Genomic DNA, 27,531 nt, shown 5'->3' on the forward strand with positions numbered 1-27,531 from the left:
ATCGTTTTGTACGATTTGCGACAAGCCGACAGGACGTTGGGGCCCGGCTAACGCACGCAACCGTGAGGCTGACCGTGATAGTTGGTTTGATGCGAGTTGGGACCTTTGGTCACCTCTCACAGATGCTTCCCTTCTTTCAGTAGCCCTCAACCATCTCTTGAAAATGGGGCGCTCCCATTATCCGGGCCATTCTTTAGTTGAAATTGCGCCGATGCGGGAACTGACAGGTGGGTGTCTGAAGTCGGCGAGCGAGGGTTGACTGCTGTGATGGAGGAGACACTAGTCACGGGATGGCTGTGCTGAGCAATCTTCGTTTCCGCCTCCAAGAGGCCTCCAACATCACGCAGGGTAGGTGTGCTGTCTAAGGGCTCAGGACCTGGACTAGTTCCTGTAAATGGTAATGTGCCAGTTTCGTTTATAGCGTCTGGGATTCGAAAGCCTAGTTCGTAAGTCTGGCTATCGCTTGGATGGCTTCGAGGATTTTGTCGAGGGGTACCATGACCGTTGCCATTCTGATGCGCTATGAGTCCTCCAAGATCGTGTAGAAGAACTCTTGAGCCTCTACGTGGCATTGTTGCCCAATCCTGAGCGCTAGTCGTGCTAGTCGGAGAAGGAACTACAGTGCTCGAGGGGAGAGAAGAGTCCTCCAATAGCCCTCCAACATCGAAAAATGACATACTGCGCTTCTTGGCACGTCTTATATCTGTTGGGCTCGGATTTGGGTCCGCAGTCATAATTCGCAGATCTGATTCTTCGCTATCGCGAATGCCATCATGGTGACGGAACGTCCAAGCATCTTTGATGAATCCAACTTCGCCTTCGGGTACAGCTGGCATGCCCATCGGTGCAGGTCTAGGACCATTGCTGCGATTCGCATGAAGCGATGGATCTAGCCTAATACCCATACCCCGTATCAAGTCTTCGTCGCTGCCCCAGTGATGCGCAGTTAGTGCAGGCCGTACAATCGATGCGGTCCGTTCCATACTGTCCGTCACAGAGCCGAACTTGTATTTCTTGATCTTTTTCACTCCACGATCTCTGAGAAATGATCCAATGATGACGGCATTTGAAACAGCAGTTGCTGCTAAGATTTCTCCTGAGGCAAAGACGGTGCGATATTGCTGCCTTCCAAGATGATCGATGACCATGGGTATTCTGGCCGCAGTTATGCCAATAAGAATGACTGACATGCTGAAAAGCATAACAAGGTCAAATTTGCGTTTTGGCGCCATTGCCGATCTGATAATGATGGGAATTGGAAAGACTATGATGAGGATATCGGTCATCATATCAGTGACACCCATAACAATAAGGTGGGCATAGCCTTGGCGACATCTTGGGCCTGGATCCGGAACGATTTGCCAATAGTGATCGAAAGGATGGCATTCGGCAAAGGTAGCTATGACAACACAAATGAAGGTAACTCCTAGAAAGGCTCTGATACAGCGCAATACGACGTCATAGTTCTTCTTCCAGAATCGTTCTGTAAGTCGTTTAAGGAACTCCGAAACAGTGAACTTTGCGGTCCAGACACTGCTGGATGTCAGTGCAAGCTCCCCAGATGAATGTTAGTTTGACGTACAACATGGCGTAGAATATCCTGGCAACCAGTACCAACTTCGAGCCCAGCATCCTGCTATCAATCTCGTGATCGGTAACGGTCCTGCCGGCCGTGTTGACGTTGTTGGTCCCACTGATCAAGACCACATGTATACACGCCATCCGGATCAAAAGAGGTATTATACTCAATGCCATGACCTTGTCCTCTCGGAACAGACGTTCAATGCGCACATAACGACCACCGAGACGCAGTAAAATGATGACGAGAGAAAAGCAGGTGCACCACCAGCTGAACAGGAGTGTCGGATTATTGGTGAGTCGCGAGCGTGGCTCGGGAGGAGCGCCATTGGATATACTTTTCGGGATGAACATGGTCACGGAGGCACAAGACTGCTCACCACCTCCTCCGGAGAGGGGTGAGCTGGTGAAGGGAGTATTCTATGAGAAACGAACGATGAAGACGATTCGCAAGCAGCAGGAGGTATTAATTGTCGGGTATATAACGGTGAAGTGGCGCGGTTAGCTGCAAGCGCAGCTTGGACCATGTCCCGCGTCGAGTTGGGGAACGTGCTCCTGGGGATGCAAGTCGAGCAGGCGGAACGGCGCGATAGCGTGCAGAGCAGAAGTTTATCGGACAACAACGTGGTGAAGCAGACGAGATGAAAGGAAGAGATGTAAAGAGGATTCGGACGATGGATGACGAGAGAAAGAGGAGACTGACAGACGACGGGCACGAGACGGCCAAGTGTCGTTGGTGGAGGAAGTGGGATCTCTCTCCTTGGAGGGCGTGGCCAGTAGGGATTTGGCAACAGAGATACGAACAAAATGCTGTACTGTGTGTGTACGCTGCAACGGACGGCAGTTATCGGGTGGGCGCCTCGTACACTGGAGACGCCGACGGTGCAGGTGTAGGTGTTTAGGGCCTCTCTCGGGGGCCGTGTGGTGGCGCAACAGGCGGTGCGAATAAAGACTACGGTAAACGGCTTCGGTGGTGATGTGTCTGTTGTCTCTGACGATCTGACGGTCTGACGGTCTGACAGCCCCGCACAGTGACGGACGGACGGTAAATGTATAACGGAGTGAAGTGATGCAGGACGATACTCGTTTGGTGGAGCAACAGTCCCGATTGTCGTCTTGGTGGCAGCAGGCGGAGGAGTAATAGTAGTAGTATAATCAATAGTATGGTACCAGCAGTACTGTTCTCTTGATACGGTTGCTCGTGTCCAAATCAGTCCCGGAACCCAGTCGAGCATTCAGTTATTCAGTAATTAGTATCAAAGTAGCAACACGGCAGCAGTCCTCGGCCGTGGTCCTGTCAGCGCCATCAACACATGCGAGACTACGAGGCGAAGCGAAGTCAAGCGACGGGCATCCATATCTTATATCTTAGTTACCGTAATCACTGTTATCCGATCTAGATGGCGATTGAGTCCTCACTCTCTTTCTCTATCCCTCTCTTGACTCTCATGACTCCGCTGTGGGATCCCTCTTCCTTTCGCACATCCTTTGTATCCTGTCCCTCCTGGCAGCCTACAACGAACCCAGCGTGTCGGCAAGAAATGCATGCAGCAAGATAACAAGCGTGTGGTTGGTCCTTTGAAGGCTTTTCGTGGCTTACAGGAGGGAGGGGGCCATCCTACGCAACCTTGAGCCTGGGCGGTGGACCTAGACTCAACAACAACAACTGGGCTGGCGGCGGCGGCTGCATGGACGCACACCAAGTCCAGCGTCCCACAGGGCACCGCCGAAGACGGCACGCAAGACACACAAGATACACACGCGACACGAACTGGAAATGCGAACAGAGCTTCATTTGATATCGTGAGTCCTGGATGATGGCTATGATCCACCGTGGCAAGCAAGGCTATCCGTGCGTACCACTTGTTTCCTGCCGTCCTTCCACTATTTACGTGTAGTGCCGTAAACTGATATTAGGTACAACAGCATGGTAGACATCATCCGCAAGGGCTATCGTGTTGTTGTTGTATTATGGCTGTGTCAAGCGGTCTGATCCTCATGACCTGCCTGTCACCCTACCATACTGTCAACCTGTCTCGGCTCATCAACGTTCGGACCCTTTCGCAACCACCAAGCGATCAAGCAAGTCTCCTGCATGGACGAGACTATGCCTAGCAGCGCATCATCTCCATCCCCTTGGCCAGCCTCACGGCTTGTCCTAGACTATCCAATCCGTGGAAACCTGATATATTGACCCGCTCCGCCTTATCTCGCCAATGCTTCTGACAACGCTCCCCACGCCTCCCACGGCGACCTCAAGGCTCAAGCATGCCTGCCCAGTGCTAAATGGTAAGTGGCGCTGACTCGCTTCATAATCTGCACGGCTATGGTCTTTCACCAAGCTCATTCCAGTAATTCCTCCTTTTCTCCTTTTGCACGTTCGTGATCGAAATCCATACAAAACACGCTCTGTTGCTTCCATGGGGCCCCCGAATACTCCATGGATAACGCCCAGGACTTGAACACCTCGGGCATCTGACGGGAGTCTTGACCATGTGATGTGGCCATCTCAATTTTTTCCTGCATTCTCGATCCATGATATAAATGCACATGAAGGTTCAGAAGAGCCGCAAGTGAACTCTGTTGTCACTCTCGGATCTCTCACCGGAGACCGACCAGAGCGGAGATCACTCATACATGGTAATACTGCCTTGGCTGGTCATAGCATAGTCACGTTGCACCGTGGCTCGTGTAAATGGCATCGACTTGAAGACACCAGTATTCCGTAGCCTGATGTAATTCTGAAAGCTCGATTACACACATCCTTTCGTATGTTAGATGTGGATCTCTCGTTGCCAGTCTGGATCCTTTCTTCTAGCTACGTCATCATGCCGTTCATTCGAGCGCCCGTGATCCATCCTTAGGTATGGCCCGAGCACGCCACTTATGAACGTGGTAATTTGAATCTCCTTCCTCCTTCGGCTAGACACCGTTTGCGTGATATCCGGGGCCACTAGCACTTTCATCTTAGTATTACAGGTTATCGTGAGAACAAAATTATGCACTTACAAGCATTCTTCCACGCCTTCTCACTTCAGATCTCGAATCATGTTTTATTTATCTCGACGGTCACATCAGACTCAGCTCGCATGTAGGGAATAGCTTCCAGCAATATGCCAATGCGTAGCCTTTCTTTTAAGCCAGCTTTCGTGATCAATGCACCGATGTAACAGCCTATCAGCATGTTTCATGTATCAAGGCCAACGTGCACTAGCCCATTTCCGGCTGAGGGTACTGTCATATGCCAGTGTGACTCGAAACGGGACGGTATCGACAATTTGAAGGGAGCTACGTACAGGGAAGGTCCTGTTATGGTGTTACCAATCGACTTGAGTGTGTCGAAGAAACGCCCAACGCTGCTTGCTTGACACTTACGGATGCGGATGCAAGATTCGGTCCTTCATGAGTCAATCTGCTCAATCTACCAGATACTCCTGACATTGATAGTCCCCATGTCTGGGTTAGATTACGGCTTTTCCTAAATTCCGGCTAAGAAAATGTCTTGTTCAAAACCACTTGAGACTTAGGCTTACGCAGCAAGCCATGCTGTATGTTGTTAGGCTCATGCAATCTAGTAATCGCAGCTACCAGGATATGGGAATATACAAACCCTGACGGTTCAAAACATTGCCGTCACCAGCGCAGTTGTCAGTCAGCGTTCGCCGAGATTAGTCCGCTACAAAGATTAGATTAGATCACTGGTTTGTCGAGGTCCAACATCAGTGGTGAACCACATAGCTCTGCTATAGCACGCCGACACATCATGAATCAACACCAAGCCAATGGCAATGTGCCTATGATGAATGGTATGCCCAGTAGTGGCCAGCAAACTGATATGACGCATCTCTGGACCGTCATCAACACCCTGAGCGATGCCCTAGCAGAGAACAGGGCTCAGAACACCTCGCTCGTGAACGGTATCCACCAGATTCAGGTAGACACGCAACAGTTTGGAATATCATGCGATATATGAGACTAACCTGTGCGCGAGGCTCGCATCAACGAAGACGGCGCGTTCCCACCCCCGAACCACGTCAACGGCGAGACCACCAGTACGCTCTGCAATATGACACTCCAGAAGGGACACAATCTAATATATACCCAGACTCCCTCGCTGCCCAGAATGCCTCTCTTGAAGCCGAGAATCTCGCCCTCCGCCGCACGAACGCCGCCCTCACGGCCGAGCTTGAAACTTCGACCGCGCTGCTCGACGACTATGAATCCTCACTCAAAATCATCCTCGACAAATTGCGCCCCTACGCTTTCAATCACCAACAGGCCCTGCTATCGATTCACCGCCACTACAATAGCCTGCTCGAATCCGAGCGGCAGGAGAGACTAGAGCAGAGCCTGGACCATGCGCGTTGGCAGGCTGGGCTGGGAAAAGTCGCTGAGCTGGCACGCGAAGCCCTCCGGGCCCAAACGGAAGATCGTACACCATATCTGGGTAAAATTGCGGAACTGAAGTATGAAAATAGGGTGTTGAGGAGGTTGAATGGGTGGGAGGAAGGGAGTGATAGTGAGGGCGAGGAGGAGAAGAGGTCGCAGCTCGGGCAGTAGGTGTGAGCTTATGATTCAGGATGGGGATGGACTGTGTGGAGTTTTGCATAGCGTTGGCGTTTGGGGATACCAAGGCTACGATCTCCTACTGGCTTCTTCACTACTTGTGCTTCCCAGCTCCGTTTCTGCGTCCACACAGACAGAGTATTGCTAGGACTGAACAATGCGTGCTAGACTGCATTTAGATTGAGTAGGAAGATTTCAGGTAACGAATTCACGTAGACAGCAACGAGAGCTCTTTAGACGGTTTAGTGTAGATCAGGATGGCTCTGCTTCGTCTTCAAGTGTATTTCCTTTGTTGACAATGGGCGCTTCGGCTTCTGTGTGATACCCAAACTCATCGTCTACATCATCGTTTAGCAGTTCTCATAGTGCATCTTTTGCCCCAGCAGTCTTCTTTGTCCTAGCCTTCCCGAGTTCCCCCGTCGCTGAGCTCCCACTTCCCACAGATTTCGCCTTTGCCTCCGCCTCCGCCTCGTCAATCGATTTCAACAGCCACGCAATAGTCGTATCCCTTGCCTTCTCAAGTCTTCTGAGAACACCAATCTCAAAGTTCCCATACTCAAGCAGCTTCGCCGGTGTCGTCAGCGGCCCCTCCCCCTTCTTCTCAGCCAACAGTCCCCTCAGCACGCCAATACTCGTATCTCTTTTAGGTAGATCTCTTACCAGCCTTGTCTTCTCAATCTCTTCTAGCCGTTTTTTTTTCTCCACTTCTACCTTTCCCTCCTCCTCCTTCGCCGCTCCCTTCCACGCGTTCACCGCCTCCTTCGCCACGTTCTCGATATGCTCGAACCGTACCGGGCCTAGCATAACTCCACCATACCAGCGCGCGACAACTAGTGCGCCTGTTACGTTCATACTCTCTAGTACCCTAGCGACGCGCTTTCCAGCGTTCTTCTCACCATCATCATCGTAGCGTGTGTCATAATGCGCAGTCGGATCGCCGAAAAGAGATTTTTGGCGTGATGGGAGCCGCCATGCGGCGATGCGGTGTGATGCGTCGGTGAATTTGGTGTCAGATTGGAGGACTTTGGCGGTTTTTGTAGGGGAGTAGGCGGCAACAAAGGTAGAAGAACGGTCGTATATTGGGCTAGAGCGATAGACAGACGTGTCGTCCGAGGAAGAGGAATCGGGCGCTTTACGTTTGAGAGACATGGCTCTGCATTTGGTATTTCAGACGTTGTGATCGTCAGGTCATGGATGAGCGATTCGTACTGGGTAGACTCGTGAAATCCTTACATATCCATGCAAGAGTGCGTACTCTGAATCTTTCTTGGGAAGTACGTTAGACGTTACCAAGTTAAAGCCTAACGTTCATAGTCCACCAGTATCAGCGCATGGACATACATGCGCGATGGCGTCGTCGGACGGTCGCAGGGTCATGGTTGCCCTGCCAAATATCTTCCCCTAACCGCATACGGAAAAACCCTCATAAAGGCATTTAACGACCCCACGAAATACCTCTTACAATCCTAGCTTCCTACAGTCGTTACTGGCCCATCCAGCTAGCCAAAATGCCTCGAAAGACTAGAGCTATCTACGGGAAGAAAGCGAACAAGACATTGTGTGCGAAAGTAGCAGATTTCAACGCTTCGTCGAGCCCAACACGCTTGCCACTAGCGAAGACCGACGATGTCGATGCTGTTACGAGAAGGTTAGAGTCCGTGAAATTAGATGGAGAAGAGACGGAACAAAGACCTGAGAGGCGGAGGAAGGCGCTGCGGCCGAGAAATTACAGTGCTAGGGACGTCGAGTCAACAAAAGTCCATGTGAAGAGAGGAATAGAAGAACAGCAAAAGCATAATGTTGTCTCAGACCATGACATCCATGGCATCCCCCAGAACTCAGAAGAGATCAGATGCAAGAGAGATCCAACAACACAGAGCTCACCAAGGCGACCCCGAGGACGACGGCGAGCGTCACAAGCTGTTGAAGACAGGAATACTATAGATCAAACAGAACCCGACTCAGAAGTGACATCCGAAGCAAGTCATTTCGAAGGACCAACTTACCCAATCATCGAGAGCACCCCACCAAGCTCGCCAATTCAGAGGGGTTGGAAGTCACGCTCAAGACGCATAATTGAGGATAGTCCTGAACCTGTGCAGATCTCGCGGTCACACATATCTCTTATTTCTGTAGTCCAAGATACGGATAGTGAGACTAGCCTCAGCAGCCTTCCGGATTCGGATATCGAAACAAGTCATATTGATGTAGAGTACACTCGCCCACTACTCCAATACTGCAGAGACCCTAAAGGCCGAAAAGGCCCTTCCGAATTTACGGATTGGTCCTCGTCACTTGAAGAGCGTCTTGATATAAGGAAGATTGCAGAAGCGTCTTACGGAGAAGTATATCGCCTGTCTGTCTCAGGCCCATCGTCGCTAACAAGGTCGGACGAATCGGTTCTAAAACTGATACCACTACAACCATCCTGGCTGAACACTCTTTCAGAGGAGGACCAGATGGACTATGCGTGGATGTCGACGATAGCGTCAGTCACCTCTGAGGTTCAACTATTACAACGCATGGCTTCCACACCTGGCTTCACAAATTTCAGAGAAATAAGAGTGGTTCAGGGGAGACCGAGCAAATTCTTCTGTAGTGCCTGGAAAGCGTTCAACAAAGCGCAGCCTAGACATCAGAAGAGCGAGTTCCCAGATCCTAGCAAGAAGATCAGCTATGCTGAGGATCAATTATGGGCTGTCATTGAAATGCAGGATGCAGGGACGGATCTGGAGCACATCAAGGTCGATAATATCTGGGCTTTATGGGATATATTCTGGGGCGTGACCCTGGCCGTCGCCAAAGCCGAAGAATGGGCTAGATTTGAGGCATGTCTGATCTTACCAGTGTACGAAGAATCCGAGACTGACTAACTACAGCACCGTGACTTACACCTTGGCAACATCTGTATTCGTCCATTCGACATCGCTTCTCCACCCCTGATACCTACGTCGCACCATGGAAAACTCTTCTATACCAACCTTGAAACCACGATAATCGACTACACCCTCTCACGCGCCGACCTCGCTCCCTCTACAACTGTTACAACACCAGTTGCATATCTCGACCTCGATGCGGACCCTGCTGTCTTTGATGGTGACGGCCAGAAGGACTACCAATACGACATCTACCGCTACATGCGCTCTGTATTTTTCACCAACGATCCGAATTCCGGCTATGATCAGCCCAACAAGAAACTTCCTGCGAAATTAAAAAATCGAGGACCGAAGACCTGGGAGGGGTACAACCCGGCGACGAACGCAGTTTGGCTACACTTCGTACTTCACCAACTCCTTACTCAACTCCCTCCACCTCCACTCACCCAAGAGGATTACGGCAACACCAAGCGTGCTGAGCATATATCTCAGAAGGCTGCACGTCTAGAGCGACGACTAAGACGCCTCGATAAGACACTGGATTTCCGTCGGACTGATAGGAGTGATAACGAACGCTTCGAGAGCGCTACGCAGATTGTTGAGTGGGCTATTTTATATGGGTGGCTAGGTGAAGGGGATATACTTGGCGAGCGAAGGATAACGTGAAAATAAAAAGGCTCAACATCGTTGGTATGGTGTCGGATTCTTTCTTGCGACTAGCATAGCGGGCGTTGCGTGGGTTGTTTGTAGGTCCATTAGCGGAGCATTTTATGCGTAGACACGAATAGTATTGTTTCAGGCTACAGGTGTGTCATGACGCCCGTCCGACTGCGATTCCAAGTCAAGCTTTTTCTTCAACTCTTGATGCATCTCCTATCTCTCTGCTTGCTTGCTTCCTTCTCATATTCGTAGGATGTATAATAGTGTTCATGGCGCTCTTGTGACACGAGTCCTGTACATCCTGGGAAGAGGACAAGATGCGATGATGAAATCTGCAAACGAGAGAATTTACGGTGGCCCTAGCGTGCGGTCAAGGTACCATCACATAGCGAAGTCAGAATGCAAAGTTATAGACCTCGAGACACAGACGTTGTTGTCCAAGTCAGGGCAGCAGCGGTTTTTTCTATCTAGCAATCTCGTTTCCCCATTCGAGACCCGAAGAACCTGAACGCGACATTCCAAGGTTACGTACCTTACTTAGGTGTTTCCGGTCACTTCAGCACGGCTCTTTCCCTCAGGGAGAAGACCTCGACTTATCCCACTTTAACCCCGTTGTCCCAAACCTTCACTTATATTTATACATGCCGGCAGTGGGTGTGGGAGTCTAGCACCGGACTAAAGGTAAACCGAAGCTTTCTGACAATTTCAACGTAAGAGCTGTACGCCTCAAAGTACCTGCCTGGTGCGCTGTGTGACTTACATATAGACTTGCTATGTAAATGATACGTGTAGCAGGGTATTAGTCGTGAAATAGACCACCTTTTCGTGACTATACCTCTTCAAGCATGAGGAACTTTTGCATAGGCATATCTATACGTAGCTTACGTCATTATAGTCAAGTGCACGGTGAATGAACATGTTGATATCATGCTTGTTGTTTACAATCGCTGAACGCTACAATGGGTATCTTTTAAACCGACGCGCCCTGCCCAAAAATTTATGCAAAACCGACCCCTCATACCACTTTCAAACCTTCCAAGACACGTATGGCTCTCAATCCTTCCGCCTCGAAGGCCAAGATAGCCTTCTCTGCCTGCTCCAAAAAGCGCTTTTCAGCAATCTCTGCAGTGTGTTCCACGAATTCAGCGACGGTCATTGCTTTTTCAGCCGCGGTAAGGTGGTTTCTGATGTCACCCACGACATTTTCAAATCGGCTCTTAATCGGCTCCATGAGCATGATGTTCTCTACGTCGATGGCAGTCCAAGACAGCTGTGGAGTAGTACACATGATGTCCGACGACTGGCCATCGAGCTCATCAATGTTGAATGAGAGGTCTAGCTCTGGAGTTGGCTCCTTTGGAGTGCCGTCACGGGTGCGCTTGGTGCCCGCACGAGTAGGGGAGGCACGGCTAGATGCGGTGGAGAGCTTCTTTGCTTTCGAGGGACCGGCTTTAGTCTTCTTCTGTTCAGTCATCGCAAAGAAAGGGCAGTCTGGTGATCTGCGCTTATGTTCTTCCGCAGGGTCGTCCTTCTGTTCCCAGCCATCGAGAGAGAGACTGCAATATGCGCAAGAGGTGCCATCAGGATCAGTAGGGCTTGGGTCGTAGAACCAGCCTGCTTGGGCAAGCTGAAAAGGTTTGTTAGTCGGTTGCTTTGTTTTGTTGTTGTTGTTGTTTATCTTGCTTACCTTCTTAGTTTTAGGCTTCCAGGCCTTCTTCTTCTCATATGGCCAGCGACCTCCAAAGGTTGCAATGCGAGCCTCAAGCATAGCCTCCGACATCGGATCATCTTCGACTCTGTCTGCATTGTCGATGCGCATACGAATTCCTTGAATGATTGCCCAAGCACAGTGAGGTGAGAGGGCGAGGTGTTCATCAGTAGGATTGTCAGTAGATTCCCAGCCATCAATGTTTGCATCGCACTGAAAGCATCTGACGTTATCAAGGCAGTCTGGTAGTGGCTTCCAATAGAATCCAGCATGAGCAAGCTCTTCAGGTGCTGGTGAGGAATGAGGCCACGTCACGGTTGAAGCGGCCGCAGCCTTCTTACGGGTGGAGGAGGAGCGTCTTTTGGGCACTTGCTGAGCACTCTCGAAAGAGGCAAGACGTCCAATAAGGGTAGTCATATCACCAGGTCCGGCCATGATGAAATGTTGATGAGATTGAGGTTGTTGTTGTTGGTTCACGTCGCGTTTGTTGTGAGGTTTGGCCGCGAATTGCAGACGCCACAGTGCAGATTTTTAATTTCTGAGAACGGGAAATGTAGGAGAATTGAGAGCTTTTCACTTGTGTAGAGTCTTGAGCAATTCCAAGAGGGCCAAATTTCCAATGGTTTCTTAACGGAAGTTACTCTTAACTCGTTCGCCAGAGGATTAAGAAGTCGCGATGTCACGCCAAGGCGCTAGCTGCGCGCTCTCACATGATGGTGTCTGCAATGCCCCGCGCTAGTGGGTAGCTGATTGGCTATTGGAAAAAGACTGCTGGGCTAGAATGCTGCTGCCTGACGTCGGTCCCATCGAATTGGTGAAAGCCTGACTGCCTGAACACGTGATGCTTTGACATCTTCCATGCTGGTTGGCCTCGGTCCAGTTCCAGTTCTTGCCATAAATTTTAGGCATATTTTCTGTAAGCTACGTATGCGCACTTTCCCGGTCATAACAATTGAATCGGTACCTGGTACCAGGTACTGCTGCCATGCTTGACTAATTTCTTGCCCTCTGCCCTTCTTGGTAACTCGCCAGGACTCTACATGCCCCATCACGTTCGATACATCATGTCTCTTCCCACCCCAGTTGTGAGTGCAATCCTGCTAGCTTTCACAGTTCCGCGGCCTTGCTAATTGCTCTTGTTTACAGACCCCGCGGAGCTCCCAGGCTGTCATTGCTTGGCGCCGGGTTGTCGTCAGTCACTCAGTTTGCTATCCGCGATATCAATTAGAACCTCGCCGTTTGTTTGCATCTCGAGTATCCTCGCACAAGTCAAGCAGGGACAGCCGCTCTTATTCACAATCGTCCTCCAGCCGTACAAGCTCTATTAAAAGCGAAAGCTCTTTAAGCACCGCACAGAGCCCTACACAGAGCTCTCCATCGTCACAATACCCTGACACATCAGGAGAAACGTCATCAGATTGGGAAGATGGGGAACATAAAGAGCTGGAGAGCTTCGGACAATTGCCTTCGAAGGATTTCGGTCAAAATCAAGTCATGGAGACGAATGAGGAGTTCAAGAAGTCTTTGAGACAAATATTGAGGAACTTCCCACAAATCACACATGCGTTCGCGTATGGCTCTGGAGTGTTCCCACAAAGCGAAGGAAACGCCTCCAGAGTCGACCTGAGTCCTCATCCGAACCCACCCGAAGCTATATTAAAATGGCAGAAAGGCGGCGGAAAAGTTATTGATTTTATCCTGGCCACCAAGTTCTCCCAACATTTCCATTCTCTAAACCTCAACAAACACCGCGACCACTATTCATTTCTCGGCTCTCTAGGCTCTGGTGCGGTGTCCTATGTGCAAGACAAGTTCGGCGCTGGCGCCTACTACAACCCCTATATAACGATAAATGGGACGTTGATCAAGTATGGCGTGGTACAAATGGATACACTGTATCGTGATCTGACTGAATGGGATACTTTGTACCTCGCCGGACGATTACAAAAGCCTGTCAAGATCCTTACTGAAGACCCTAATATACGCCTCGCGAATCAACGCAACCTGATGGCTGCAGTCCGTTGTGCATTACTGATGCTCCCAGAGACCTTCACGGAACATGATCTATACACCACAATCGCTTCGCTTTCATACACTGGCGATCCACGTATGAATGTAGGATCAGAGCATCCTAACAAAATACAAAACATTGTCACACATCAACTCCGAGCCTTCAGGCAGCTCTACTCCTCTTTAATCTACGAACTGCCGAACATTCACTACGACGACAAAAGACTCAAATCTTCGAATCCACGTTGGGAGACACTACCACTGGTCTCCGACTTCAAGATGACACAAATAATGGAGCCTGCTTTCCGTGGTAATATGGTCCGCCGCCTACCAAAGTCCTTCCGCGAGAAACTTTATTTTCAGTACCAGAAGAAGTTCTCGATACCAGGTGCAGAATTCACTGCCATGCTTGAGTCATCAAAAGATGAAGATGCTAGAGGCGGTGTCAGGAAACCTGTCGGAGGTCCGTTTGATCAGAAGATAAGCATGGAGTCGGACATCGCAGAGAAAGTTCGTGCATCGGTTGTCCAAACAGTCAAGTGGCCAAGCACTGTGCAAAGCGTAAAGGGTATCTTCACCGGTGGACTTCGAAAGAGTTGGCGGTATACAAGTGAAAAGTGGCAAAAAGGCAAGCTTGGGCAGACAAGTTCTTGACAATGACTTCATCTTGTACGAATTGAGCATGTAAATATGATTGGCGGCATTTGTGGTTATGTATATGTCGCTCATTGATGGGGTATTTTCTTTTGTATGATATCGAGCTCTTGAAAGCTCAACCTTGCTCTGATGTTCTTGAATATAAATGAGCAGAGTAGAGTAGGAGCAACTACTTGGTCGGCAAGGTTCGTCTATAAAAGCCTAGAATGAATGATATGTAAATAAAGACTGAGTATGAAGTAACGCTGTCGATGGATGTACGCAGAATCCAGATCGCGGTATCAGCACTTGGTAGCAGTGGAATTGTTTATCAAGAGTCAAGTCTTTTGCTACCTTGGATAGTATCAGATTCATATACGATCAACTTTATGATGCTCATGCAGTTCGTCCATTTAGGTATCTCAATGAGTACTAGATATCCCTCAAAGCTCGACCTGACACAGTCTCTCCCAAACTTACAGCACAAGGGCCGAGCAGTAATGAAAAGATGTCACAATGGGACGCCAGCAAAAATTGCCCCAATGAAGCCCCCGAAGGAGATTCATATAGGTCCTACTCCGCGATGTGCAATGCAGGCAGGTCCCATACCAGGACGTTCTTAGTGAGCAACGACCCAGTCAGGAAGGTAAGTATGAAGTTTTGAAATCAGCCGCGAGGGCAACCGCCTTTATATAGACGAAAAGGCACGCACGGTTCAGTCTGTCGGATCGACGTCGGCTCAACACAGTACAATGACGCTAAGCCTAAATTGATCTCCGTCTTACACCTACTTTACTCCATATAACGAACGACACTACGCGAGTTGAGAGCAGGGCCCAGGCCCCAGGTTCAGAAAGTCACCGATCGCCGATGTATCTCCGCGCGGCAGGACGCAATACTATAATAAAGATAATATCCAAGGGGTTATCTGCAGATCACTAGCTATTACTACATATAGATCTTCTCTTCTTCTTAGTAACTAGTATATGACCCTAGATATCTTTAAGAAGCTGTTATAAGATTACACAGTGATTAGGGGTATATATCAGTGGTTTTAGGAATGAGAGTGCTAGTATGGTAGCGATCAGTGCCTTTATAAGACCCCCTCGTGCTGTAGTTTTTATACCCTCTATCGCGACTGTCGCGAGAAGAGCTGCAGTATGCTTTCTGCTCTCTTCGCACTTCACAAGTACAGCTCGCGGCCTTTTAACAACAAGGCAACAACAAGAGCATCCCAGGACTGAGCCCCCACAAGGCTGGACAGATTCTTTAGCTTTTCTTGTACCCGATGTTGATATTCCCAGCCCTTAGTATGGAATACGAAGGGGAAAGGTTTACGATACCTTGAATGTAGGTCGCAAAAGAGCATAGCACATACCACTGGTCATTCAGCCATATACATAATGGACCTCTCTGTGCGACACTGTTCTCACGTCTGTCTCAATTGACATTAAAGGTAATTGAAGGTATTTTCAATTCAAGCTGTTAAAAACAGATGCGGCTGTCGGTCTATCATGCGTAGAACAAGTTAAGAACGAATACAAATGAAAAACAGAATGCTCACCAAAATTGTCAGTATCCCCATTACTGCGCCTGGTTGACATCTAAAAGGCAGAGGATAAGACACGTATCATACGCGCCGGCAAAAAAGGCTCTTTATGCAGTTCTGGAGACCCATACATCATAGATCATGTAAGGAATATAGGGAGGTAAGTCTTCTATATGGAACGTATCTCGTAATATGCTTGAACATATCTAGTACTCAAAATCATCGCCAATTCGAACATGATCCGGGATTATAGGCTCTTCTGTGTAGTCCTCATGCTTCATGTACTCCTCAAACCAACGTTCTAGTCTCGCAAATCCTTTCAATGGGTCCCGATTATACATCTGCTTCATGTATATCACATTAGCAGCCAACGCAAAGTCAGGCATCGTTGGACCATCAGGGCTTTTACCAAGCCATCGACCCCCACTACCACCCGCCACCCACTCTTCAATCTTCGTAAAGCGCTTCTGCCATTGTGTACGCGCGTCTTCTGCCGAAATTCGAGAGCGATTCTCGTCTGCCAGCCCGCTCCAATGAGGCGCAGCTTACTAGAGTGTCGTGTGTATACAGTGCCCCAAATGATGTTCTCATCGATCATTCGGATGATGTCACTGTTGTTGTCGGAAGGCACTTTGAGTGAGGAACACTGTTTCCCAAACGGGACTAGTGTCTAAACGGTTAAATAGCTTCGACTCTATCTCCTAGAACTTAGTTCTTTATATATATAATTATAGAATATATTTAATAACCTTAATTATATCTACTTTCTACTTATAATAGATTATAAGTCTAGCGCTTTACTATAAAAGCCTTAAAATACCTCTTTATTAATGAAAACTATTATACTTTAATAAAAAATAAGTCCCTTTTCTAAACTTTAAGTTTCTATATTAATCTTATTAAAGTTTTTACTTTAATTCTACTACTCTATTAACTCTCTATCTCTATATTATTCTTACTATTCTCTATACTATCCTTCTACCTCTTTTACCCTTACTATCTTCCTTATAAATAAGTAATAAGTAGAAAGAGTTAGAATAAGAAACTATTAGTTCTATATAAAGAAAAGAGAAGGAACTTAAGGAACTTAAGGAACTTATTAATAATAAATATACCTATTAACTTTAAACTTAACCCCTTCTCTCTATCTAAGCTATCTTTAAGAGAAGAAAATTTCCCTAAGTAGAGATTAGCTTAGATAATTATATTTAAATATATATAATTATAGATAATAGTCTCTAGTAGGGTTATTAGACCCTTTAGTACTAGAGTTATAGATTTATATATAGATATAATAGATTAGAATATAAAGGATAATAAGATAATAATTATATTACTCTCGTTAATATATTAAGATCTTATTATAGGTCTTACTTCCTATAATATAGTAGTAGCTATATAGAATTACCTATTATTATATTTCGACCGTAATATTAATAATTCTTTAATATATCTATTTAGATTACTTACTAACCTCTACTATAAAGATAGAGAAGATATTTATAAATATATTAATAATTTCTATTATACCTAGATATAAATAGTAAAAAGATATATTACTTTATCTTATATAGTTATAAAAGTAATACGTCTAATCTTTAAGTCTAAAGAGATTAAGGGCTTATTCTTTCTTATCTTATTATCTAATACTATAGACTATATTATTAATAATTTATTAACTTAAGATATATTATATTTTTAAGATATTAAGCTAAAGATACTTAACCTAGCTAAGAAATATAGTATTAAGCCTAATACTATAGGGTATAAGGCTAGTTATAAGGGTAAGTCTAGTTAGCCTTCTAGGTTAAAGAAGTCTAACTCCGCCTCTATCTCTACCTCTACCTCTAATACTAAATATATATAGTATAAGAAACGCGGCTTCTCTTCTAAAGGTTATAAGTATTAAGACTATTATAAACTTAAAGTCTCTAAGAAAGATAATAAGTCTAAAAGTAAGAAGGCTTCTAAGTCTTTCTCTAAAAAGGACTCCTTAAGTAAGTAATAAAAGGCTAATAAGGCTAAAGTTATTGAAATTTTAGATTCTAAATCTAACTCTAACTCTAATAATAACGTTGTTAGTTTCTTTATAACTATAGCTAATATAAATAGTAAGTAATCTTAAATAGTAAGTTAGCCTCTTATTTAAGTAATATTTTCGGACCTAAGTATTAAGGCTATTAGACTTCTTACGAATTCTAATATAACTATAGGCATATATAACTAGATCTTTAATTTAGATATATTATAATATATATCGGGTTATATAGATGACTTTACCTTACTAGAACCGTATACCTCTAGTAATATATTAATTATAAATTATAAGAAGATTTCTATTAATAGTATTAGAATAGTTTTCCTAGATTATATCCTCTTAGACGGTTCTATAAAAAAGGTTAAACTTACTAATATCCTCTTTAGTAAGTAACTAAATTCTATATATCTTTTCTTCTAGTTATATATTAGAAATTAAGGGTATAGTTTAAGAGTAAAAGGAAATAACCTCTTCTTATATAACTACTACGGATCTAAAGTAATATAGATAAAATTCTATAAGGGCCTTATAAAGATTTACCTATACTATATATCTCCTCCGCTTCTATTATATACTATAGTATACTTTATATTATATAAAGAATTCTATTATACTATAGATTATTATTACGTTATAAATTCTAAAAGACTTTATAAAGATTTTAATATAATTTCTAAGCGGCTAAGTAACTTCTACTATAAGAGTTATAGTATATCTAAATCTATATATAAGAAGCCTTTAAGCTTAAATAGATAATATAAGATACTATTTAGTAGAGTTTATAGTAATCTCTCTAGTAAGATACTATATAAGTCTCTAAATAGGTTATGGTACTATATCTCCTTTATTAAAGAATTAACTTATTTTATATAGATCTATTTTATAAAGTATAAGTTAGAAGCTTCTAATATTATTATATAATTCTTTATATATATTAAGAAGTAATTTAATATAGGTATTAAGGAGTTTATATTTAACTAAGGCGGTAAGTATATTACTAAAAGTCTTTAAGACTTCTTTCGTAAGACTAGTACTATATATATTACCTCTTCTATCTACTCTTATAAGTTAAACGGAATAGCCGAAAGGTTTAACTATATAGTTTAGATATTAGTAAGATCTATTCTCTCTTCTAATACTAAGTTAAAGTTCTAGGCTAAAGCTATTTATATAATAATATTCGTTAAGAATATTATACTATATACTTCCTTTCTAATAGTTAATACGCTATATTATACTCTCTTTAGTAAGAAGCCTTCTATTTAAAACTTATATCTATTTAGAGTTATCTACTATATATATATTCTAAAAGAAGTATAAAAGCTAGGTAGTAAGCTCCTTTATAGATTAGAGAAAGGTATTCTAGTTAGCTATAGTAAATTAGATAAAATCTATACGTACTATATTTCTAACCGTAAGATTATTATCGAGTTATAAGACGTTACTTTTATATCCTTTAATCTAAGACTACTTCTATAGTAATCTCTTTCCTTAATTATTATAGAAAGAGATAGCTCTAAAGAAGAGTCGGATAATAGGGGAGTATCTTATAATATACTAGCCGTAGACTAAAATATATAGAATCTCTAACCCTATATAGATAATATAATAAGTCTTACTAAGATACTCTAATAAAGATTATCTACCCTTTCTTATAGTAGGACGTCTTCTACTATACCTAGAGTAAATTAACTAAAATTTAAATCTTTCTCTAGCCATGACCTACCTTATAAAAATCTATATCCGTTAAGATTACCTTCTAATATATCTCGTTTTAGAAGGAAATATAAGTATATAATTTATTTTAATAACTCTATAAATTTTATAGATATAGAAGAGAAGGAAATAATCTATACTCTATTAGTTAATACTACCTTAAATATAGACGTTCCTTTAAATTTAAAAGAGGCTAGAAATTCTTCTAATTAGTATTAGTAGTAAATAGCTATTAAGAGAGAACTAAGAAGTTATAAGATTAATTAATTATAGTAGAAAGCTCCGCTTACTACGAATATCCCTATAATAGTTAGCTCTAGATAGGTGTTTAATATTAAGACTACTACGGATAATACTAAAGTTTATAAGGTATATCTTATTATATAGAGCTTTACGTAGAAATACAGTCTTAATTATAATAAAACTTTTATACCTATTATTAAGTATAATTCTCTTTATATTATACTCTAATAGGCTGTATAATTTAATAAATATATTTACTAGATTAATTTTAATACTATCTATCTAAATAGTAGTCTATCTAAAAATATCTATATGCAATACCCGCCCGGTTTTAAAAAACCAGGTAAGATCCTTAAGTTATAAAAGGTAATTTATAGCTTAAAATAGTCCGGTTAAGAATGGTTTTATACCTTATATAACCTCCTTTAATCTCTTAAATTTTAATAATTATAGTTTAACCTATGTATCTTTATTAGATATATTATTATTACTATATATATAGATAATCTTCTACTTATTAGGGAGAGCTTATATATATAATAATTTAAATATAAGGTCGCGAACTATATAAAATGTAAAGACCTTAGAAAAGCCCGCCTAATTCTAGGTATTAAAATTGATTAATTATAAGAAGGTAAAATTAAGCTTTCTTAGAAGACTTACTCTTAACGTATTCTAAAGAGGTTTAGTATAATAGACTATAATAGTCGAAAGACTCTAATTAACGTAAATACCTATAAGAATAGGGTTATTAGATAGTAGTATAGTTAGATAGAATAATAGAGTATATTCCGTCATAGAATAAATTACTACTAAACTCTTTTAGTAGAAATCTAAGAGTATATATATAAAGGGACGCCGATCTATTTAGTATATAACCGTTTACCGCCTATTATACTACCTCCTAACTAAGTTAGCTAAGATATATATAGATATAGTTATACCTAAGACTAGATTCTAATAATTATCCCCTTTCTTTAGGAAGCTACCCTTAGTAACCTAGATTATTACCTATCTCTATATCCCTATTCTAAGTCTTATAAGACCTTAGTTATTCTCTATACTCTATCTTAGATATATATAGACTCTAGCTAATCTAAGATTTATATAAGCGTTTTTCTAATAAACTAGAGTTTATCTATTCTAAATTCTTATATAGATAGAATTACCTAATTAGGCCTAGCGTATCACGTAATATAATTAGATAAGCCTAGATACTATCTATATTAAAATCTTTTCTTAGAAATATTCCTTTCCTTAAAAAACTTTATAACTTATTATAGAGTTTTTTAGATTATTAGATATATTATTTAATTCTTATAGATATAGATTTATATAAATTTACTATAATTTACTACGATTTATATAGCTTACTAATTTTCGTAGTATATATAGCTAGTAATAATAATAATCTATAAGAATCTATATAAATTAGTAATAATTATAATATAGTTTTCTAAAACCTTAACGCTTAGAAGTAATTAGTATAGAAATAGATACCTTTAAATAATCCTTATCTTATCTATATTAATAATATAACGAAAGCTATTAATCTACTCTAACCTAGGCCGGGCTCTAATAATCTAACTATATATTATTATAGTTATTACTTTTTATTAGCGCGTGTGTATAGTAGTACTAATTCTATAACTTATGGTACTTATATAACTAAGAAGCGCTATTATTTATAGGTATTTAAATAGGTTTAAGGAGCTTTACATAGATTTACTTATATTTATATAGGTTAATATTAGATAACACCTAAACGCTACTAATAAGGAGCGTAGTACTAATAATCGGAATTCTTTAGAAACGTCCTTCTATAAATTATATAAATATAGTATACTTTACGGCTAGGAGTACGATTCTATAGAGATTTACGCTAATCTAGCTAAAGCTACTTTAGCTATAATTACCGCGATTACTAGGTAATATCGTTTTTCTTAAATTATTATAGATCCTTACTAATATATATTAATCTCTATAATAGTACTAAGATCTCTACTACTTTAGACATCTTTCCATATACTAGTAATATTAAAATTCCTAGGAAAAAGTCTAGAGAAAAGGCTAAGATTCTATCCTTACGCGTACTAAAGAGCTATAAAGTTAGCGAAGATAACTCTAATCTAGAGGTTTCTATACTAAAGGTATATAGTTCTATACCGATCGTTAAATCTTTTCGCTAATTTATATAATTCCTAGCGTACCCGCGCTATTCTATCTCTCTCTACTCTAGTTCCTACCGCTCTATAGGTTTCTATAGAGAATTTTATAGCTATAAGGCGCGCTATATAGGGTTTATAGCGTCGGAATAAAAGGCTAGAGACTTATATTATAAAGCTCTATACTATACTAACTAAGAATTAGTAGAAGGAGTTAGATATAATTATTACGGTAATTAGTTCTTCTACTTCTACTCTAACTTAATTAGTTTAGATCTATACTAATTAGTACTAGTATATTTCTTTTATCTAGCGTTTTTAGTTTTCGGTTTTAATTTTAAAGTAATCTTACTTCTTCTATATAGATTAGTACGAGTTTATATAGATCTATATAGATCTTTCTATTTTCTTTTAGTTTTCTTAATTTTATCTTTCTTTAGTAATAACTTCTTTAATCTCTTTAGTAATCTATACTAATCTATACCGATTAGTATAGATCTTTAATGTCTATTTCTCTTAGTAAATTATTTTTCTAAGTCTCTTTTTTAGTTAAACTTTTTTAGAGTTCTAAGTTTAAACTTTCTAAGGAAGTTCTAAGTTTAAACTTTCTAAGGGAGTTCTAAGTTTAAACTTTCTAAGGAAGTTCCTTAATTCCTTAGAATATTTTAAAGATCTATATCTCTTTTTTCTTCTTTCTTTTAGATGGCCGTTCTTAGTACTAAACTATACTAAAAAACGTTAAATTACTATACTTTAGTATAATTCTCTACGATTCCGCGGCTTTCTTTACTAATTACTACTTATACGCTAATATTACTACTTTACTAATATTTATTATAGGTTCCTAAGTATCTTTATTAGAATTATATTCTTTCTAATAAATTTTATATAGCTATATACTATCTTTAGCGTGTTATTAGCTAAGTATCTACTTAACTTTATAGATATCTATACCTTCTTATATAACTACTTTATATAGTATCTATTTAGAAGAATCTAGTAATAATAAGATATAAAATAGCTTAAGAAGTATAATATAGAATATATTATATATCTTTAACGTAGGAGGGAGTTCTAACTTATATATCTAGTTATTAATTACACGAGTAATCTTATATAGACCTATTATTATATAGTTAAGCTTCTTCTTTAGTCTAATACTATAAATATTCTTACTATTTAGTAAAACTTTATATCTAATATTAAAGATTATAGGTTTTCTACCCTTATTATAGTACGATTTACTATAATCTATAGTATCTTATAGTAACTTTATAACGCTTCTTTATATTTAGAATAGTTCTATTATAATTTCTATCGCTTTAATATTAGATTATTCTACTTTAAACTATATTCCTAAGAACTACGCGTTATAGTTCTAACTAAAGTTTACTTTAAATAGACTCACGTAGGTTAACGTATATTAGCTATTATTATATATAAATTCCGCGATATAGACTAACCTTACCTAGTTATTCTACTTATAGTTATAATATACGTATAAATATACTTTAACTATCTAATTCTACTACTCTATCTATCTATCTATTTATAGATAGAACGTAGTACTAAGTTTCTACTTAATTCCTAGTATATAGTAGAAATCCTTCTAAAATTTAGATATTATCTACGGACCTCTATCTAAAACTATACTATTTAGTATACTATAGAGCCGAACTACGTTATAGAGTAGTATATCTATAAGATCTAGTACTTAGATTATCTTCCTTATAGAGATATAGTATAATATCTTTATATATCTATCTAGAACTACGAGTAAACTATTATAAATATATCTAAAATACTTACTTAGGAGTAGATCTATAATAAAATCTATTAATAATTCCTTCTATACCTTCTTTAGTATAGGTAATAGTCTTAATTTACTATATAGTAAGTATCTATATACTTTTATATACTAGTAAAGGTTATATATTTTTATATAGTTCTTTATATATTTATAAAGACCTAGCTAGTTATATATTCTTTAGATTAAATTAACCGTCCTTATAATACTAAAGTATTCTACTAACACGTAATTATACTATTCCCTTAAAATATTAATTTATAAGCCGTCTTCTAGTATATAGAGTCGGCCTTAGAAGTAGATTATATCTAATTATCGTTTCTACCTTAATAACTATAGCGGATCTATAGTACTTTCTTTTATACTTATAACTTTCTTTACTAATATATCGGAATTCTAGGTAGATTTAATTAAGTCTTTAAGGGTTTTCTTAGTTTCTTAGATATTTATTTAGATTACTTAATACCCGCTTTAATTCCTACGGAGAATCGCCGAAAGTATCCTAGCTTCTAGTATTCTATTAGATAACTAGTCTTATAGTATCTATAGTATAGTATAGTCTAAATTATACTAACTATCTATATTATTCTATAATAATTTCTTATAATCTTTACGCTACGATAGAGGATTAGCTTTATTCTCTCTTCTAGCTTTATATAAGATTTTAAAGTTAAATATTAATATCTACTTAGCCTAACGTACTTATTAATGATTAAGAACCTTAGTTAATATAAAGTAACGTAGATTTACGTAATCTAATAATAATTTAATCTAATATATAGAACCTTCTAAATAATATCGCTATTACTTAAAACTCTTAATAATTATAAGTATATTAAGATCATTAATAAGTTAAGTTAAATTAGTTATAAAGTATACTATTTTCTATCTACGTATCCGGTTAGTTATATTTATATATCTAACCGGTTTGCTACTATCTATAGTAATTATATATAATATATACTACTACTATAGCTATAATAAGGTGCCTAAATTTAAGAAAACCTACTACTACCCTTAGTAGCTTTACGCGCGACGCTTAGCTAGGCACGGGTTTATATCTTTATAGATACTATAGCGTGATTAACCTACTACTAAACTAATATTAGAGAGTTCCTTAGCGGGCGTAATATACTTTATAGTTCTCTTAGAGTAACCTCGTTACTTAGCTAGTGGCTTAGTAACCTTAATATCTTAATTATTGTTCTAGTTAACTTATAGTATCTTACTAGTAGATAGTATACTAGTTAGTTTATATAAAGTTATTATAGTCTTATCTTACGCGCTATTAGAGTTATTATCTAGAAAAACTAGCTTTATAACCTTTTAGTACGTCTTATAATATAATAGTCTATTTACTAGTAGTTTAGTAAGATAAGGTTTATACTACTTATAACTATAAGTAGCCGTAGTAGCGTCCTCGAGTCTAAAGCTATAATAGTAGTAGATATTCTAGTAGTATTTAACTATTTACTTTAGTATTAACTCCTTAGTATAGAGCTTATATTTAGTATTATAGGCCCGATTTAGGTATTCCTATATATACTTACTAATTTCGTTATTAAACAACCTTATAGTATACTTACTATATTTATAAATTAACTTTATAGACTTAAGGAGGTTAACTACCTTCTCTAGAGGCCCTAGTCGCTTAATTAGCTTACCTATCTAGTATAAGTACTATTCTAGTTCCCTATAGTTAGCTAGAGGATAAGCTAACTTACTTAGGCTAGGTAGGAGACCTAGGCGGTTAACTAAATTAGACTACTTAGGCTTTTATTAAAATAACTAAGATAATATTTTTAAGGTAGTTAAGGTTATCTTAAGAACTAGGCGGAGCTATACTATAGTAAAATTACTATTAATTTCTTCCTTATCTAATAAGATAATAAGTCGTTTCTTTATAAGCCTAGGTTAGATAATAGAAGGCTCCTTCTTAATAGATGGTTTTTTAAAAACTAGACTTTCTATAACTACTCTATTAAGGCCCTATATCTTTTTAGTAGTACTTACTTTCTACTAAAAATCCTAGAATAATATAATATATATATCTAGGTTACTCTTAACTTTAAAGAAGTCTTTAGTTATTAAAAGGGTATACTTAAATATAGGTTACTTATATCTATTTTTAACTAGGTTAATACCTTTATTACTAATAAGTTTATAGAGAGTTTTAGCTTACTTAAGAAGTTTTATATATAGGCTATTTCTAGTAGTTATTAGTACTAACGTTAAAAATTATATCTAGATAGCTACTATAGTTCTCTAATTAACTATATTTACCTTAATTAATAAAGTTATATTATATAGCTATTAGTAGATATTAGTAAGATAGACGTTGGTCTAGATTAATTAGTTAATAATTCTTTTAACTATATTAAGGTTATATATATAGATATCTAATATAGTTACTTCTTTATTATCTAGCTAATCTTTCTATAGAATTATAATTAGGTTAAATCTTTATATACTAGTTTTAAAATTAATTATATAACTTAATTTAGGCGTGAAAAGTAATAGGTTACTAATATTTAGTACTAAGCTACCTAAGTTTATTTACTACCTACTTAACTAACTATATAGTAAGCTAAAGTCTAAATTATTAGTAGTAGTTAGTAATATAAGTAACGTAGTATATATATAACCTAATTGTTAAGATTATACTATAATTAGATTATCTACTAGACTCTTTATAGTTAGTTATACGGTACTTATAATCTTTAATAGTTACTTAGCTAAGATACCGCCGTCGTTATCTTCGTGTCTATATACTAGGTTAATATCTAAGGGTACTACCTAAGTATAATGGTCGGTTTTATTTGCCATAAGTAGCTTATCTTTAATTACCTAGGGCTTAGGATAAGTCTTCTCTAGTATCTACTAATAATATAGTAGTAATATTACTACTCTACTAAGTATAATAATAATATTAGTGTTTTAACTAGGAAGAACTATATATATAGCCATATATATGCTCCACAGGCTCAGGCCTCCTCTAGTATTGGCTACTATATATACAAGAAAACCTCCTGTGATTGGCTCCCTAACTAGACCCTATTACTAACCTAACCTAGCCTAGTCTAAGTCCTCGAATCCCATTGGGTGATAAACTTACTTCTTATCCTTATATTAGGCTTTTATTACTATATTAGTACCGGCTCTTAATAACGCCCTAACCAACTATAGTAGGTATTACCTTTCTTGTGATTGGGTAGGTCGCTAGGCTAGGCCTAGTCTTTTATTCCTGTGTTACCGTGTTTTTTTCCTATCCATGGGAATATAGCTTTGCGCCGGGCAGTAGTCATTGATTAAGATGACTAATGCTAGAGGGGGTGTATATCTAATAGGTCCATGCCTTAGCACTAACCCTAGCTAGGCCGAATTCGGAAATTGTTCTTCGGGGCTATGTAATCGTCTATAGGTAGGCGGGATACTTAATTAGGTATTGCCGTCTGTTTCGTGGTTACTAAGCCGGAGTAAGCGTAAGCTAAGCCGGATTAGGGTAGACAAGGCCCTAGTATATGGTGAAAATTCTATGATTCGAGCTAAGCTAGTTGTGGGTCTAGCCGCTCTAGGCGTCGCTCTACCACTTAAGGTGGCTTAGTAGGTGGCTATATTAGGTAATTCTCATCATGTAATGACGGTATAGTCATTTTCACATTACCTAATGGTCGCTTAGGACTAAGTAGTCATGTGACGGTAACCTTCACGTTACGTGCTCGCTTAGCCCCGTACACTTTTTAATAGAGCGTACGAAAACTAGTGTATAATCTACTAAGTATAAATTAATTAAAGATAATTGCGACCTTATTATTTAAAATACTAGAGGCTCCGCGCGAGAGATATCTATTCTAAAACTATTCTTCTTTTAAGAATATAGCTAGCTAGTAGATACTAATCTCGCCCTTCCTTATAATCCGTTACTCTATTATTATAATAATTAGTAACTTTACTTAGTTAGACGGTTAGACGTTTATAG

The 27,531-nt window shown here is 39.9% G+C and overlaps 8 protein-coding genes across 8 annotated transcripts; 3 read left to right on the forward strand and 5 right to left on the reverse strand.

Annotated features, from left to right (window-relative positions):
* Positions 1-146: 146 nt before the first annotated feature.
* EJ05DRAFT_486788 (uncharacterized protein) lies at positions 147-1,932 on the reverse strand (the record flags this gene model as incomplete). The annotated part of the gene is made up of 2 exons (XM_033745561.1): positions 147-1,533; positions 1,583-1,932. The coding sequence occupies 2 exons, from the start codon at positions 1,930-1,932 to the stop codon at positions 147-149; spliced, it is 1,737 nt and encodes a 578-aa protein (XP_033600223.1).
* On the reverse strand, positions 1,546-3,005 carry EJ05DRAFT_400483 (uncharacterized protein). The gene has a single exon (XM_033741419.1). The coding sequence runs from the start codon at positions 2,811-2,813 to the stop codon at positions 1,935-1,937; it is 879 nt and encodes a 292-aa protein (XP_033600224.1). The 5' UTR covers positions 2,814-3,005; the 3' UTR covers positions 1,546-1,934.
* A 1,958-nt stretch (positions 3,006-4,963) lies between these two features.
* EJ05DRAFT_476982 (uncharacterized protein) lies at positions 4,964-6,472 on the forward strand. Its single transcript, XM_033744154.1, has 3 exons — positions 4,964-5,512; positions 5,570-5,630; positions 5,684-6,472. Exons 1-3 carry the CDS (start codon positions 5,342-5,344, stop codon positions 6,136-6,138), a joined length of 687 nt encoding a protein of 228 aa, XP_033600225.1. The 5' UTR covers positions 4,964-5,341; the 3' UTR covers positions 6,139-6,472.
* On the reverse strand, positions 6,213-7,472 carry EJ05DRAFT_476983 (ribosomal protein S5 domain 2-like protein). Its single transcript, XM_033744155.1, has one exon. It carries the CDS (start codon positions 7,291-7,293, stop codon positions 6,505-6,507), a length of 789 nt encoding a protein of 262 aa, XP_033600226.1. The 5' UTR covers positions 7,294-7,472; the 3' UTR covers positions 6,213-6,504.
* A 118-nt stretch (positions 7,473-7,590) lies between these two features.
* On the forward strand, positions 7,591-10,048 carry EJ05DRAFT_476984 (uncharacterized protein). The gene is made up of 2 exons (XM_033744156.1): positions 7,591-8,972; positions 9,024-10,048. Exons 1-2 carry the CDS (start codon positions 7,653-7,655, stop codon positions 9,684-9,686), a joined length of 1,983 nt encoding a protein of 660 aa, XP_033600227.1. The 5' UTR covers positions 7,591-7,652; the 3' UTR covers positions 9,687-10,048.
* Positions 10,049-10,584: 536 nt separating this feature from the next.
* EJ05DRAFT_476985 (inhibitor of apoptosis repeat-containing protein) lies at positions 10,585-12,016 on the reverse strand. The gene is made up of 2 exons (XM_033744157.1): positions 11,368-12,016; positions 10,585-11,307 (listed from the first exon to the last, which is right to left on the reverse strand). The coding sequence occupies exons 1-2, from the start codon at positions 11,821-11,823 to the stop codon at positions 10,696-10,698; spliced, it is 1,068 nt and encodes a 355-aa protein (XP_033600228.1). The 5' UTR covers positions 11,824-12,016; the 3' UTR covers positions 10,585-10,695.
* Positions 12,017-12,293: 277 nt separating this feature from the next.
* On the forward strand, positions 12,294-14,305 carry EJ05DRAFT_453601 (mitochondrial matrix Mmp37). The gene is made up of 2 exons (XM_033742435.1): positions 12,294-12,473; positions 12,535-14,305. Exons 1-2 carry the CDS (start codon positions 12,429-12,431, stop codon positions 14,050-14,052), a joined length of 1,563 nt encoding a protein of 520 aa, XP_033600229.1. The 5' UTR covers positions 12,294-12,428; the 3' UTR covers positions 14,053-14,305.
* A 1,462-nt stretch (positions 14,306-15,767) lies between these two features.
* On the reverse strand, positions 15,768-16,181 carry EJ05DRAFT_511545 (uncharacterized protein; the record flags this gene model as incomplete). The annotated part of the gene is made up of 2 exons (XM_033748252.1): positions 15,768-16,073; positions 16,133-16,181. 2 exons carry the CDS (start codon positions 16,179-16,181, stop codon positions 15,790-15,792), a joined length of 333 nt encoding a protein of 110 aa, XP_033600230.1. The 3' UTR covers positions 15,768-15,789.
* Between the last annotated feature and the right edge of the window lie 11,350 nt (positions 16,182-27,531).

Source organism: Pseudovirgaria hyperparasitica (genome assembly GCF_010093815.1).
Source record: "Pseudovirgaria hyperparasitica strain CBS 121739 unplaced genomic scaffold EJ05scaffold_9, whole genome shotgun sequence".
In the NCBI taxonomy this organism is placed as follows: Eukaryota; Fungi; Ascomycota; class Dothideomycetes; order Acrospermales; family Acrospermaceae; genus Pseudovirgaria; species Pseudovirgaria hyperparasitica.

What these genes read in the sequence shown, in the direction of transcription:
- EJ05DRAFT_453601 (XM_033742435.1), top strand. Translation starts at nt 12,429, where the DNA reads ATGCCCCATCACGTTCGATACATCATGTCTCTTCCCACCCCAGTT. An exon ending in TGTCTCTTCCCACCCCAGTT is followed by an intron (nt 12,474 to 12,534) that starts GTGAGTGCAATC and finishes TCTTGTTTACAG; the next exon opens with ACCCCGCGGAGCTCCCAGGC.
- EJ05DRAFT_476982 (XM_033744154.1), top strand. Translation starts at nt 5,342, where the DNA reads ATGAATCAACACCAAGCCAATGGCAATGTGCCTATGATGAATGGTATG. An exon ending in ACGGTATCCACCAGATTCAG is followed by an intron (nt 5,513 to 5,569) that starts GTAGACACGCAA and finishes CCTGTGCGCGAG; the next exon opens with GCTCGCATCAACGAAGACGG. An exon ending in CGTCAACGGCGAGACCACCA is followed by an intron (nt 5,631 to 5,683) that starts GTACGCTCTGCA and finishes ATATATACCCAG; the next exon opens with ACTCCCTCGCTGCCCAGAAT.
- EJ05DRAFT_476984 (XM_033744156.1), top strand. Translation starts at nt 7,653, where the DNA reads ATGCCTCGAAAGACTAGAGCTATCTACGGGAAGAAAGCGAACAAGACA. An exon ending in AAGAATGGGCTAGATTTGAG is followed by an intron (nt 8,973 to 9,023) that starts GCATGTCTGATC and finishes GACTAACTACAG; the next exon opens with CACCGTGACTTACACCTTGG.
- EJ05DRAFT_476985 (XM_033744157.1), bottom strand. Translation starts at nt 11,823, where the DNA reads ATGGCCGGACCTGGTGATATGACTACCCTTATTGGACGTCTTGCCTCT. An exon ending in GGAAGCCTAAAACTAAGAAG is followed by an intron (nt 11,308 to 11,367) that starts GTAAGCAAGATA and finishes AAACCTTTTCAG; the next exon opens with CTTGCCCAAGCAGGCTGGTT.
- EJ05DRAFT_400483 (XM_033741419.1), bottom strand. Translation starts at nt 2,813, where the DNA reads ATGCTCGACTGGGTTCCGGGACTGATTTGGACACGAGCAACCGTATCA.
- EJ05DRAFT_476983 (XM_033744155.1), bottom strand. Translation starts at nt 7,293, where the DNA reads ATGTCTCTCAAACGTAAAGCGCCCGATTCCTCTTCCTCGGACGACACG.